At 34.4% G+C, this 14,251-nt stretch overlaps 2 protein-coding genes across 12 annotated transcripts in view; one reads left to right on the top strand and one right to left on the bottom strand.

Annotated features, from left to right (window-relative positions):
• The first annotated feature begins 530 nt into the window (after positions 1–530).
• Positions 531–7,458, top strand: LOC124303445 (uncharacterized). Its single transcript, XM_046760646.1, has one exon. It carries the CDS (start codon positions 1,073–1,075, stop codon positions 2,246–2,248), a length of 1,176 nt encoding a protein of 391 aa, XP_046616602.1. The 5' UTR covers positions 531–1,072; the 3' UTR covers positions 2,249–7,458.
• A 1,177-nt stretch (positions 7,459–8,635) lies between these two features.
• Positions 8,636–14,251, bottom strand: part of LOC124303442 (catenin delta-2) — a 29,458-nt gene continuing 23,842 nt past the window's right edge. For 8 of the 11 annotated variants that reach the window (XM_046760635.1, XM_046760631.1, XM_046760639.1 and 5 more), the window contains one exon: positions 8,636–11,402. In XM_046760635.1, coding sequence (XP_046616591.1) covers positions 11,157–11,402 — 246 coding nt within the window. In that variant the 3' untranslated portion in view covers positions 8,636–11,156. The remainder of the gene's footprint in view (positions 11,403–14,251) is intronic. The other 3 variants (XM_046760636.1, XM_046760634.1, XM_046760633.1) reach the window with 2 other exon arrangements.

Here is a 14,251-nt window from a genome sequence, read left to right as displayed (position 1 = left end):
TTTTAACACTTTGGGTCAGTGACCAAAACGACAGAATATTATTATAGCCTTTTTGGCCATCAGAGAGGAACTCAATATAGCAGCTGTTGAAAAGATTTTTATTTACAAACTTCTTGAATTTTGTTTCAGTTGTTGGCGTATATACATATATTGTAATGAAAGTTCACGTTCGTCAAAACAAAAATCTTTTCTGTTTCGCCGTGTCCGCGAATACGCCCGGGAATAGTTGATTTCGTAATGGGCAGATAGTTGTGTCAACCAAAGTGTAAGAATTTAAATCGTTGCATGGGACGCCTTAGTAAAACCGAAATAACAGCCGCCGTGTAAAAGTGCTGTGATTCGAAGCCTCGCGGCTTCGTTGGAAACCGTGGAAACATCATAGAGAAACATGCCAAATAAAAATAATCTGGGATATTCCTCATGAACCGGACTGTGCAATTGGTTGATCTAGCGTATGGCTAGTAGCTAATTTTGGAACGCACCCAAGGGCTCTAGTGGGTATAATCGATGCTTAAAATGAACGCAGCCACATCGCACGTAGCCATAGCTGTAGGAAGCCATTCATGCACGCATGTGCACGCATGCTATCAGTGAACTTAGTTGTCCTCTCTAAAAGTGTGGAGGCTGTATCAGGATATTACATGTTGTTCGCGAAGTCGCGATACTGAGCGTGTGTTATTCAGTGATCAGTTCATATTACGAAGATATTTTCCGTACCTAAGATCCGATCTGGTTCACCGATAGTACCTGACTTCAGCAAGGCACCCGATGTTGCGGTGAGGCTAAATTTTCAAAGTTCAAGAAATCGGCCGAATTTTGTCAGCCATTGTTGTGATTGAGGTGAAAACTTGATACACGTAAAGACATCATACCAGTACTAAATTGTTGTCGAGTTCGTGCGCATGCGCACTTTACATTACGCAAAGAAATGTTGTTATTTGAAATGAAAAAATGAAACACTCTTCGGCGAATCGTTGCGGCATGATGTACCCTGTGTTGTACTCACTGGTAAGCAAAAATTTTACCTCGCGAAGGTAAAAGGATATTGCGTGCTTATCGAAGAAAGAAATTAATGTCAGAAGCAATCGAGGATCGAGCACTAAGGTTATACTCAACAGCTGATAGGATGAAGAATGCCAGGGCCAAAGAGACAGAAGAGCAGGCCGCTCTTAGAAGGATGCAAGAAGCACAGAGAATGGCCAGGCACCGTGCGAAGAAGAAGAGATGTCTTGACGAAAACTTAGCCAGAGAAATATCGAAAATTGCAGAGCTTTCAAAAATCCCAGACGCAGCGACCATTGCTCAGATGTCAGAGATGAATATGAATAAAATTTCGGCAGAGTTGAAGCAGATGATGGAAAGGGGTAAAGTGCCGGAGCATATAGTTCAAATGGCTCAGCTTGCTGAATTTAGCAAAATGACAGAATTACATAAGATCTCAGCCGACATGGGAAAGCGGTACGAGATGGAGAAGATGGCAGAGTACGCCAAGACAGCGGAATACATGAAAATGCAGGAAATAGCTAAAATGAGCGAAATGGTGAAGCTGTCAGAGATGGCAAAGTATAACGATATGTCGAAAATGAATGAGATTGCTAAGATGAATGAATTGATGAAAATATCTCAGATGGCTAAAATCAACGAGGTTCAACGGATGAATGAGATAGCAAAGCTGAACGAAATGGTCAAAATGACTGAGATGGCGAAGTACAACAATGACATCGCCAAACTAACAGAAATAGCTCAGATTAATGAAGTTGCCAAGGAAATTGCCAAAATGAATGAGAAGACAAAAATGAATGAGATGATGAAGTTAGCTAATGTTCAGAACGACATTACAAAAATGCCCGAGTACTCTAAAATGGCAGAAATGGCCAAGCTCACTGAACTTGCCAAGCTCAACGAAATAACAATTACAAAATTGAATGACCCTATTCCACCTAAGATCCACGATATTCCTCGTATTCCGGAGCCTGTAATTAATGTACCTAACCCACGCAACCTGCAGAGTGTTCAAACTGTTCAAACCGCTCAAGCCAGCCCTTCGAGCACTATAAACTTTCCGTCGGTGCCTGGGCAAGGGAAGTATGCCCAGCTCTTGGTGATAATAGAAGAACTTGGACGAGACATCCGCCTCTCGTATGCTGGGAGCCGCAGTGCCGCAGAACGGCTTAAAATGGGTATTCAACATGCACGGATTCTTGTTCGTGAATGCCTCCTTGAAACTGAGCACAATGCTAGACAATGATAAATTAAAATTCATAACCGATACCCGGTTCGTATTACTGTGCGATACCCGTGCTGTAATGCTTACAACAAATCAATTAAAATTCAATTTTACATTCTTTACTGTTTAGGTAAATATTATTTTTATCAGGGCCACAGGGGCGTTCCTTAATCCAGTTGAGTTGGCTTATCTAAATCTGCTACACTTGTGTTTGATTTTAATTCTGTGGGAACGTACCTTTATGTGAGCTATGGAACCAATTGTATACAATTTCACATCTACCCTTAAAATTTTCATTTATTATTCAGGGTGCCTTAGAATTGCGTACTATAAAGTATCATTCTCGAGTCAAAGGTTAGCAAAAGAGGTTCTTACAAACTCAATCTTTAATTGTTCCAGGGTATATTGAGCAGATTTAATTATCAAAAGCAACAAATGTTTGCATTCGGTGCACATGCGTAACTCCTCATCACAATTTCCTGTCGATAAACAATGTGTAGTAACAATCCCAAAAACATGAGCATTTGTGATAAATCGTAATACCTTTACATCCAAATTTTTACAGTTTTCCGTATAACATTCAGTACTTGTCAATCTACAAAGATTTTCATTAGTAGAAAATCTGCAAAAAATCGTGCACATGGACTGCAACCTTATAATATATATATATACGTATTACCCTTGGTAATTTATCCTGTAAATAAAAGGGGGTATTTATTTAGATCTGAGATGTCCAAAAGAAATATGTTGATCAATACCCTTCCAATAATACAGTTTAGTGGTGTGTTGAGGTATAATATTGAATGTTGCTGCCTAAGCTAGTGACGAAACAGCTTGGATCAACCACTCTTTAAATTTAAGTAATTTTCATCTTCAGTTGATTAGATGAAACGCCATTGCGAGTTGTACACAGATCCTTCTGATAAGCCAAGTTTCACTTGAAAAAACAATACTAGGTCAATAAATAAGTGAGCTTCACAAGTTTATAAAATCAGAGACTGGTTATCTGAGTGATTATTTGGCGCATCAAAAATTCTGTTGTCATCTGATCAAAGAGTGTTTTGTAAGCAATATTAGAAATTAATTCTTACATGATTATAGTTTAAGGGACTAACTGATTACGATAATAAAACATTGTTATTGCAGACTTGACTCAACGCACCTTAATTATTACAGATATATACCTTTTTCATAGGCAATGGATAATTTTTGTCAAATCTTAAAATAAAATATGGCTTAGTTGTTGCAGATATATTCCCCTTGAGTCATTTATGTAGTTTATAAAATATACAACTTAGGCATTGTTTAGGGAGATTTCGGGTCGTACGGTGGTGTTCAATTCCGTTGAAATAGGTTTTTGAAAGGTGAGCAAACCATGAAATGTCATGTTTCTCATTATTCTCATGAAAATGACCTTAATTAGGTAACAATTATTTGTTTAAAGAATCGAGATCGGGACCTTTACTGTCAGGCGCGAATCTTCTGTTGGGCCTTAATTCGACTGTACCTTTTTTTGAACGTCACCTGTAAAGTACGAAAAGTCTGAAAAGCGCGGGCTTTTTTTTTTCTGCTAACTTCTGCTTCATTTATTCTTCACCATACTTCAATGTACCTTCCATACTTCACCTTCCGACAACTAAGCCATACCCAATTGCGAGGTTGGCCATGCTCATTTTCTCTACCTTCAACATGGCATTAGAGAATGAAATTATTCAATTATTATGCCAAGAAAGTTTGTATCTGAAACAAAGCATGTAGAAGTATCTTGCCTTTTCTGAAATAGGGGGTGGGGATACAAAGAATGTTTATATAAGATATTAAAATATACCAATTGCTACTTCACTTGATAATAAATTTAATTTTACAATGTTTCTCATCCCGATTATTATCATGGTTTGTAGATGCAGTAACAGATAGTATAGTACTATTCGGTATTTTTTAAACTACCAAAGTTTAGCCGTGATTGTTTAAGTTTGCGAGCAATCTTTTATTAATACAGTCTGTCTGATCTCAGGTTTTCGTATATTTTTGTAATTGGTGAAAACGTTAATTCTCATTATTTTTATCTCACGTAAGTATTACACTAGAGAAGGGCAAGATAGCTTTATGATACAAATACATGCAATTACACGTAAATGAGCCAATCCATGAATCTTCAGCCAGCTTTCTAGGGTAAAGATTTCGATTTAGCCGACATTTGGTTACGTTGTATGTGGTCATCCATAGTCATCGGTAACCGGGAAATGTGAGGGAATTTCAATCTTGGCCAGAGAAAAAGAGATGACCAAACATCTGATAAATGGCTGGAAAGAAAATTAAAAAATTCTCATGGTATTATTGAAAAAAAAAAAAATTTGGGGCAACCAGACACGACAGAAGTGAAGCATACAATTTCCTAATCAACTTACATTGAAATGAAGAATTGGAGGTATTTCAATTGGTGATTCGAAGCACTAATGAAGGCAATAACAACTTTGGTCAGGGAAAAGTGTGAGAATTTTTTTTTCCTAAAAATGTGACCACCATGAGTGTACACTGAGATATGAAAACTTTTCGGATCTTAGGTCCCCAAGCCTCAGCGTTTACGAAAGACACGTTGGTCAATTTTATTTATTTTTTCGAACTAGACCGTTGTCTTCGAATTTTTAGTCCTTCCTGTCGTCTGAAATATAATGAACTCATTTTTGTGTGAAAAAAGCAGATTTTTTCGTATCCAAGATTTATTTTAAGGTGGATCATCCGAAAGGGCCAAAAATTTAGATTTATTTGAGATGTTGGTAATTGTGTACCGATATACTCCAAAGTGTGTACTTTCTCACACGAAAAAATTAAAACAAAAATTGTTGATGAAAAAAAATGTGAATTCCGTAAATTCAAGATCTCTTCCTATTTTCATCCCACTGTCAAAAGTTCAAGTTAATCAAAAGTTTTAGGATGTTCTTAAATATGTCTACTTTCTGGAACAAACAAATTAAAATAATTTATTTTTCTAACCTTTGCATATGCAGGACACAATATGTGAAAAAACGTCTTATTTCGTATTTCTTGAGAATCATCTAAAAATAGATTTCAGATTCGTAAAGATCAAACTTTTTGATACACAAAATACATTACGTCATATCTTTTGCAATGAAAGGAAGTGCTAAAACTCGAGAACAAAGCTTCAATTTAAAACTGGTAAATTTGATGAACATATTTCCCGTAAACGGTAGGCCAATATACCAAAAAATTGGAGGATTTTTATATAATATACTAGAAGATATTCAAGTTACAGAAAAATTTGAATTTTGAGCTCAGAAAGCTAGCCAGAGGTTCATGGATCGGTCTAAATATAATTACTCAAGATCCGGTCTCCCTATTCTGGACTTGAAAATATATATTTATACATGTATAAATGATTCAAAACAACTAGAATATGTTTATGTAATATGCGACTGAACCTCACGTTAATCAAGTCCCTATAACAATAATTACTTTATTAATATGTAGTTGTAAAGGAGGTTTTCGAACTTGTCACACTCAATGTTCATTATCACAATTGACGCCTGATAAATTCCACTTTTTTCGATTCGAATTTTACTCTCTCTAAAATTCCCACTGGCGTTTGGAAACCTGTAGAAGCATAACTTGTCTCCTACCATTACTCTCTGTAACACTTGAGACTATTGGAACTAGTTTCCACTTATCTTCCACAAGTCTAAAGAATTTGTAGGGAGTTTATTGTAACCTTAACCCGTAGTAACCACACCTCCATTGAGGATACATACCAACCACTAGTATGATTTAGGATTTTGCATTTTCAGAGTACTACAACTCGTACAGATAATCCAAAAGTATTCAATAATCAATATTTCTTGGAATAAAAATTCCCCAAAAATCCAATACGAAATCTCAAATACAAAAAAATAATATTGTTGTAGTGAAAATGCGTCGAAATCTAATCGAACAGGTTCAAAAATCATTTTTTGGCTGAAATGTACTCGACGAAAATAATATTTTATAAACATTACAGACCATCGAAGATTTTTAAGTGTGTTTGAACATAGCTACCCTATATTTTTTGAAAGGTAAAGAAATCAGTACATGGTTTATTTGTGATGACAAAACATGTTTCTTTATTTTTTTCTTTTTGTAGAAAATATTACAAAAATTGAAATGTTTCTGTTCGCTTGTAGGTATACCTTAATTTACATCATCAGCGCACTCGATGCAAAGTCCGCATCTGTGGCTGTCAGAAATGCGACCTGATTTCGACTAACAAAGTAGAAATTATAAAAATTTGCATATTTTCGTGCTAGAAACTAAAAATTATGTTCAAATACTTACATTCAACATTTTTTCCGTAAAAAAATACGACATTTTTGTTTTCATCGCGCGCCTACTTTTCAAACGTCCGATTTTAAAACGAATGACACCAAGACATTGCGCAGGTGTCTGTCCAGCCCAGGGTGATAACATATTTGTCATGATGGGGAGAGATCTTTATGGAAAGCCGTTAAAAAGAGCCACGAACAAGAAATTTTAGGTAATGCGAATTTGCACTGGTGTAGTTACTACGGGTTTAAAACTTCTCAGTCGGTGAAAAAAGTTTAGTTTACAAAATGAAATTGGAACCATAAGTCGAACACAACACTGTCAGAATCTTCAAAAAATCGCCATCAACTGTTTACCGTAATGGAAAGTTTATACAAATAAAAATTTGTGATATTTAGAAAAGTGTTCTGCAAGTAAGCACACTTTGAAATTATCGTGCCGCAATTGAAGCAAGACCTCTTATACACATAGAATACTATATTTAAAACTACATCATTTCTAAACGTGCTTCCTAAATTCGTTGAAACGGTTGAAATGATTCTATGATACTGATATTTTGTACACATTTTCCGTTCAATTTTCTTTGCGAAATATTAAAACAATCACAGAAAACAGATATTAATTTCACACCATTTTACTTTTGAGCTCAATTACTTGAATTATACAGCCAGATTTATTCCTAAAATGATCTGCAAGGAGTGAACTGTTTTAATATGCTAACGTTACATGATAAAATAATCATGCCTACAATTTCTTATGTACTTTACCAAGTTTTTCACTCACACGCAGTTCGGGAACACCCTATTTGGGCTGATCAATAAATAGACATTGTCTTAGGTCTGTCTAATTGATCGATATTATGTATCCGTATGAAGTAGAAAGTTAAGCTATTCGTAAATAAACTTACCGATTTTCTATTATCCTCTTATCATTTCACACCTGTCAACGTGATTTTCATAAAACTAAAAGTTGGCATGTCTAATTTCTTTCAGAATTTTTTTCACGTCCGATCGATACACTTAAACGGAGAGTTTCAGATCTCGGATCACAGATTCTGCGGAAACTTATGGAAATTTCTTAGGCCCGAATTATAGAGCCGTTGATGTGTAGTTACGTCCGTTCGGTCTTCCTTGGCATCGATTTACAATCCATCAGGTTGTTCAGAATTTTGTAGCGATGTATCAATAGAATTAGGCCACTCTTCTACCCCCGAACAATTCTAATATGTCAGGTTCTCAAGAATTCGCAGCTTATAATTTACTATGGCTCTGAAATAATAATGTATCCGTTTACACTTGAAACTATGCGAACCTGTCATCAAAACTTCAAGAGAGGACAATGAAAATTAATATTTCAGACATAAAATACACAACAGATTTCGATTATTTGGGCATTCCACTCGTTAAACTGCTAAAACACTGAATTTTATTACAACGAATGAAACTGCACGTTAGAAGCTCTATATTTTAGGGTAAGGAAACACCTCTAGAAGTTTCGACAGGATCCGTGATCGAAAGGTCAGATAATATCCTTACTAGGAAAGAATTCTAAATTGAGAACTTTTTTCCATGCAATTTCTTTGATTTTAGTCGGTTGTTTCTTTGTTCGGCTGTCACGAAAGTACGAAGACTCGTGCATAGGACATGAATACAGAAATATTCAAACGTCCAATAATATGTTCGGGATTTAATCGAGTTTCGTCCAATTTCTCGGCGCTAAATAAATTATTCAAGACGAAGGTATCATGTACTCGTTCGAGCAGTTCATCAGTTAAAAACAAAATCTTTTATACCATCAAGTTTTTGTGCAGCTCCGAAAGAGTTGATTAAAATGAGACACCCTGTATATTGCGATCGTTTTCGGTAATTCATTAGGTGTAAATCTTTCCTCTCTACCTAGATGTAATGTAGGCATTTTAGTTCTTGAACAAAGAAATACGTAAGAAAAATAAATGTACGTTAATTATTAACATACGTATATAAATTTAGCAGTTCAGGAGCACACTTCAATTTTGTACTAACCAAAATAGCCTGTACATGTGATTCGATTAAAAAAGGACACGGGTCTAGGTAAAATTATTAATACTAACTCAGGTAGATTTGTAGACCGTCTTTGTAACGTCTATTCATATTTTAATTATTACAAGTTGCTTATTTTTATAATTTTTTAACATTGCTGGTGTACAGTTCTATTACTTTACAAGGTGAGTCACATGAATTTTCTACAGATTAGGGAGTCTTTTGCTACTCGTAGAATAGACCACTTCTGCTAAGGGAAAGAGCTACTGGTTGTAGATATTGCGTATATACACAATGTATGGAATACCGCCAGTAGTGACTAAAACGTAAATACATTACTTAAGCCTTAATCGGCTGCTGACTTCTTCATGTACAATAAAATAGACCATTAGCATATTTAAACCACGAATTTGTTATTGATGATAAACAGAAAGAAAACAATTTATTAACTCACATGAAATTATTCTAATTCCTTTCAGACATTCACAATCAAAAATTGATTCATTATAACATTTTTTCAACTGAAAATGTTTCCATTCAGTTCAAACTTATCAATATACACCCATATACGATAACAAAATAATCGTACAAGAACAGGTTTAGAAGGGATCAAAACGATTTACACTTCTTATTGATTTATTTCCATTTACTGGAATATAGGATATTGGATTCAAGAGAATCGGGTGTCATTAAATTTATGACTCCATTTTTCCAACAATCTTCCATGTTTCTTCATTCTATATAATCTGAATGTAAAAAGAAAATATCCAGTAACATTACAGAGAAATATGATATTGCTTTCAAGTGACTAATGATGTAGGAATAAGGCTTTTTGAAGGGAATTTTGTATATTCAGATACACAGAAATACAATCGATCAGACAATCACCACAAGCTAAACAATTTGAAGTTTGAAATTATTATGAAACATTTTAGAAATTTCCAAGACTTTTTCGAATCCTATGACCGCCGGACACTATAGTCTCATTAGTATAAAAGTTATTCTATGTAAGCTGGTACAATGTGAAACTTTTACAGAATTCCTACAATCTTTTAAAAATTTCCCAACTCTTCTAGATTTTTCAGGTTTATGACCAACCTGTGGTGTTTTTTTTTCTCTTACTTGTCAATAATTATCTGTTTAGTATAAAATACTCAAATACAGTTTTGAAGTGAACATTTTGAAAGTATCAGCATTATATTGTTCCTTCAATTGTGTAAAAAACAGTTGTCAATGGAAGCATAGTTACAGACTAGACACACTATTGCGAGTATTGGTAGATAGTTACTCCTTCATCATTTTCACTTTGCACATGAATTTAACAGCATAGACGGAAAATTGCGTTTCTTTGTTCAACAAATATCTAGATGTAACACTTGCCGTAGCTTCACCATGTAGTTGTGCAATTTTCAGCACTATTCTCAAGAAATGAGGCAAGGAAAACTTGATAATAGATATTTTCTACACCTTTTTGTTTATATTCATTTGTGCCCAGTTATCCGTGGTAACAACACAGAACACAAAGCAAAAATATATTTTATGCCTTATTTACCTGATGACTCGGTAGTGAGCCAGTAAGTCTTCATCAACTCTGTTTAATAACTTCATTGAAGTCAGGAATAAGGGGCCTTTTCCCAATGCTGTGTGGTCGTGGCTTACCATTAGTTTCAAGCCAGACGCTCAGATCTGTAGAGTCACGTGACTGCCCCCTCAATGCGCTTGAGATAATTTTTTTACAAAGTTAATTTATTTTAACACTTTTAATACATTGCAATATACTTGCAACACAGTGCAGTTCGTTACATGTTCTAAGTAAACCTCCCCCGTGGATCGTCCACGGCATTAAAAGTTTACATGTGATAACATTAACATAATTTATAAATATCAATTATTATGTATGCATCTGGGCAGATGATTTATACGAGTTCATCGCCACATATTTATATACGTTTTCTTATTTTGAAAATACAATAATCAGTACAGGTTGTCGACGTTATACTTAATAATATAATATGTATGTATATGGGTGTGCGCGCGTGTGTGTATGTGTATGTGTGTGTGTGTGTGTGTGTGTATAAATTTAGAATTGTGCATAAAGTTAGAGCCATTAATTGCAGCTATAGCCATGGATGCAACGGGATGAATCATAGATTCTTATCGTTAATTCCTAAATGATTTATGTAAATGCTATATTATCAATAGATCGAATATTATAAGACTATCACTCACCTCTAAGGTTTTTATCGCCCGCTTGCTTAACATTAATTGGTGTAGCCGTTTGAGACTTAAGTTGAATTGATTCAATTTTACAAACGCCCACAATCATTGCATTGTTCGATTTTATTTCAGTTGAGTGATATTGAATTTTATTTTCAACGATGGAACTTGATGAAACCAGCAAATAATACGAGGTGGATCATCGTCCTCGTCCTCGTCCTCGGTTGAATAAAATTTCTATCATGTTAATAATTAGTTATTATTTTTATCATTTAAACAGACTTGGAAAGACTATTCTTACATTACTTCAGCCGTTCACCACCCGCCACTTCACTCGCTCTTTATAAGCCTATTTATTTTGAAAGTGTTTCATTACTTTATTATACCCAAGAGTCCCCGGCTGTTGCCGCCGTTGTACTAGGAGGAATGCTCGCCGTTGTAGGTACCACTTGTTCTTGAATACCGACACCATCCCTCACCCACTGCGGATTTCCGGTTCCCCCCGCAACCGTCCCACCCTGAACCCCTTGACCACCCTGAACCTGACCCGCCCCCATCTCATACTGCCGTTTCTTTTTCTTCTCCAAGTTAACTTGCGCATAGAGCGGCTCACCGGGTTTTGGCTGCTGCAACACACACACAAGCCTACATTAGTACCGTGCAATTGCCACCCGAGTTTATATTTTCTCGTCTTTTCTTTCGCTAACATGTTTTTATCAACCATACTAGACTTTTTGCTGGTTTCAACAACGTTCCTAATGCGGTCGAAAAAGTATTTTATTGTCGATCGTCTTCAAATCGGATCAAAGGGATTGTCTTTTCCAATTCCGAAATTCATAAAATCAGAATCGGTCACAGCTCTACCACTCTGCGTTATGCTTTTCTTTATACGAAATAAATACACATCAAAGTCACAAAGTAAGCTAAAGGGTTGAAACACTGCACTTCACAAAAGCAAATCATTTGGTTCAGAATGCTCATGCCTCAATTGAATCTCAATTGGTCAAATGCATTCCACTGTACACACTGTCGATTTCGGAACGCTTTTTAGATATTTTGAACGAAGCTTCGTACCGTTTATACTTTTTCAATAAATATTTTATAAAATGGCAAATTTAAAACCGTCAAGAGTTCGAGATTTTTTTGGGTAGTTCGTACTTTCAGTTCCAAAATCAATAGACAACTTTCAAGTCTACGCATTTATCAGTGTATTACATTTGTACTCCTTTAACATCTAAAATAGTGAGAACTCAAAGCACATATAACTATAAGATCGGGCTGGAAGAAATATTACTATAGTATTTTCTTCACAATTTTCGCTTCAGTTATTGTTTTAAAATATATGTAACATGGTTTTGAATCCAGCAGATTGGAACAGCGTGGTGAAAACTGCGACATAGTAATATGTGTATGCAATCTCCATTTACATAATAAATTTCAGATAAATTGGTGGTATGGCAAAAGATGTCAATTCAAAGATAGAGTTTATTTCACAGGTATGTGTTGCGGTAATTAAAGCTCAAGTTCTTGAATAAGTGCACTATTGAAACAATTCTAATAATACAGCCAATTCTAAAATGTAAATCAACACAATTGTTCTTCTACGAATTTTCTCCCTTTAAAAGATGTTGGTTTCGTCATGCAAGATTAAAGATTTTAGTTTCATATTATAGACGATCATTGGCTGAGGTGTATCTTACGGTATGTACGAAAAATTAGGATTGCTCATTAAGTAAGATTGAAGATATTGATTGATAATGTTGGAATATTTTGATATAGTATAATGGAAGACTTGGGTAATACAGTATGAAATTTGTTTTTAGTAATGAAATGAACAATGACAAACATTCTCCACATATTGTTTGTTAAAGCAATTTGTCAATTTATATCGTTGATAAATAAGACAAAGAACTGACAAAATATCTTGCCATAATATTTCAACCACGAAATTAAATGGATGTTTGATAATCTCCATTTGATCGCATTTTACTTTCTCAGTTGTGTTATTTTTGAAAATACATGAAGTGTTCAAGTATTTTTGGAACAAGGTATTACAGAATATTCTGTATACACAATTTTTTTTACGTATTATTGAAGAGTGCTTTTTAAAATTCAATTGTCTAGAGAACTGCAAACTGATCTCTAAGCATTGTATAATTGTGCGCATACTTCTTCAAATCAACTCTAATATAGCCTTCCGAAATTTTAATGACAAAATGATTCGCGTTTCACGCAGTTTTAAAACAACTTTTGTTCTTCCACCGAATATTTTTCATATAATTATTTCCTATGATCCGAATTTGGAAAACATCGACTGTTATACTTTATAACCGCATATATAATGTCTTGTAGAAATGACTTCTTGACATCAATATGATGCAGGATAGGTTTCTTGAATACGAAGGTTATTAAACGTAAGCAAAAGTTTTGATACGTTTAATGACCTTCATATCCAAGAAACCTGTCCTGTATACAATTTCTGTTTGGTGTATGATATTCATATGTGTAATTATTACCCAAATATTGTGGGAAAATGTGATGGTAAATAAAAAATAAGTGTTTGTTTAAGCAAACGTAGGCAGTAAAATATTGTAAAGATTGTTGGCATGTGTCTTAAGGGCATTAGAAATTCTTATGTTCAGCTTGGAGTTCGGCAACAAATCAATTATGCATTACTGCCATTACTCTGAAAAGAAGAAAATTATTGAAACAGAAAATAACTTAAAAAGATATACCTTGGTATCACACCTCCCACAGCTCCTAAAAATACTCCAAAGTCATTATTTTAAGTTGTCACAACTCTGAACTCCAAGAGATAAAAATTTACTTTCACAAGTACTTATTTTTATTAGGTCAATATATATATAAATATTCGATATACATATATTTGTAACTATATTCAATTATATGTACGAACATCCTTCACTATAGTTAGTGTATTAAAAAACCTTTTCCAAAATATAGTGAGAAATGAGAAGTATATTTTCAAAAGTGAGAATAAAATTTGTTAAATAGTAAAATAAAATATATTAATGAGAGGAAATACCTCTAAACGAACAAAATATTTCAATTTAAATATAAAAGAACAAACGGATCTTGTTATTAGCTTAGTTCTTTTTTTCCAATGTTATATTTATAAATATTACCTTCATAAATATCTTTAAACATACGTATGTAATTTATGATTAACTACTTGCTTCTGATATTGTGAACTATGCCTGCGCTACTAACTATTTCTTTTACTAATAAGCTTTCATTCAAAAACCTTTTCAGATGATCACCTCAGTCATAATTCGAATAACTGATTCTAAAAATGTACAGAACAATATTTTTACAAGGGATATCGCGCGATTTTGTTAATAAGCAATATCGCCTTTGGAAAAATATAAACAATTATACATGAATATTGATTGACCGGACTGCATGTTCAAATGAGCAAAGATATCGACAAATCATAGTAGACCTGATTCTGTTA

Source organism: Neodiprion virginianus, chromosome 4 (genome assembly GCF_021901495.1).
Source record: "Neodiprion virginianus isolate iyNeoVirg1 chromosome 4, iyNeoVirg1.1, whole genome shotgun sequence".
NCBI lineage: Eukaryota > Metazoa > Arthropoda > Insecta > Hymenoptera > Diprionidae > Neodiprion > Neodiprion virginianus.
Note: the sequence above shows the minus strand (reverse complement) of the source record. Positions and strands in the feature narration are given on the sequence as shown.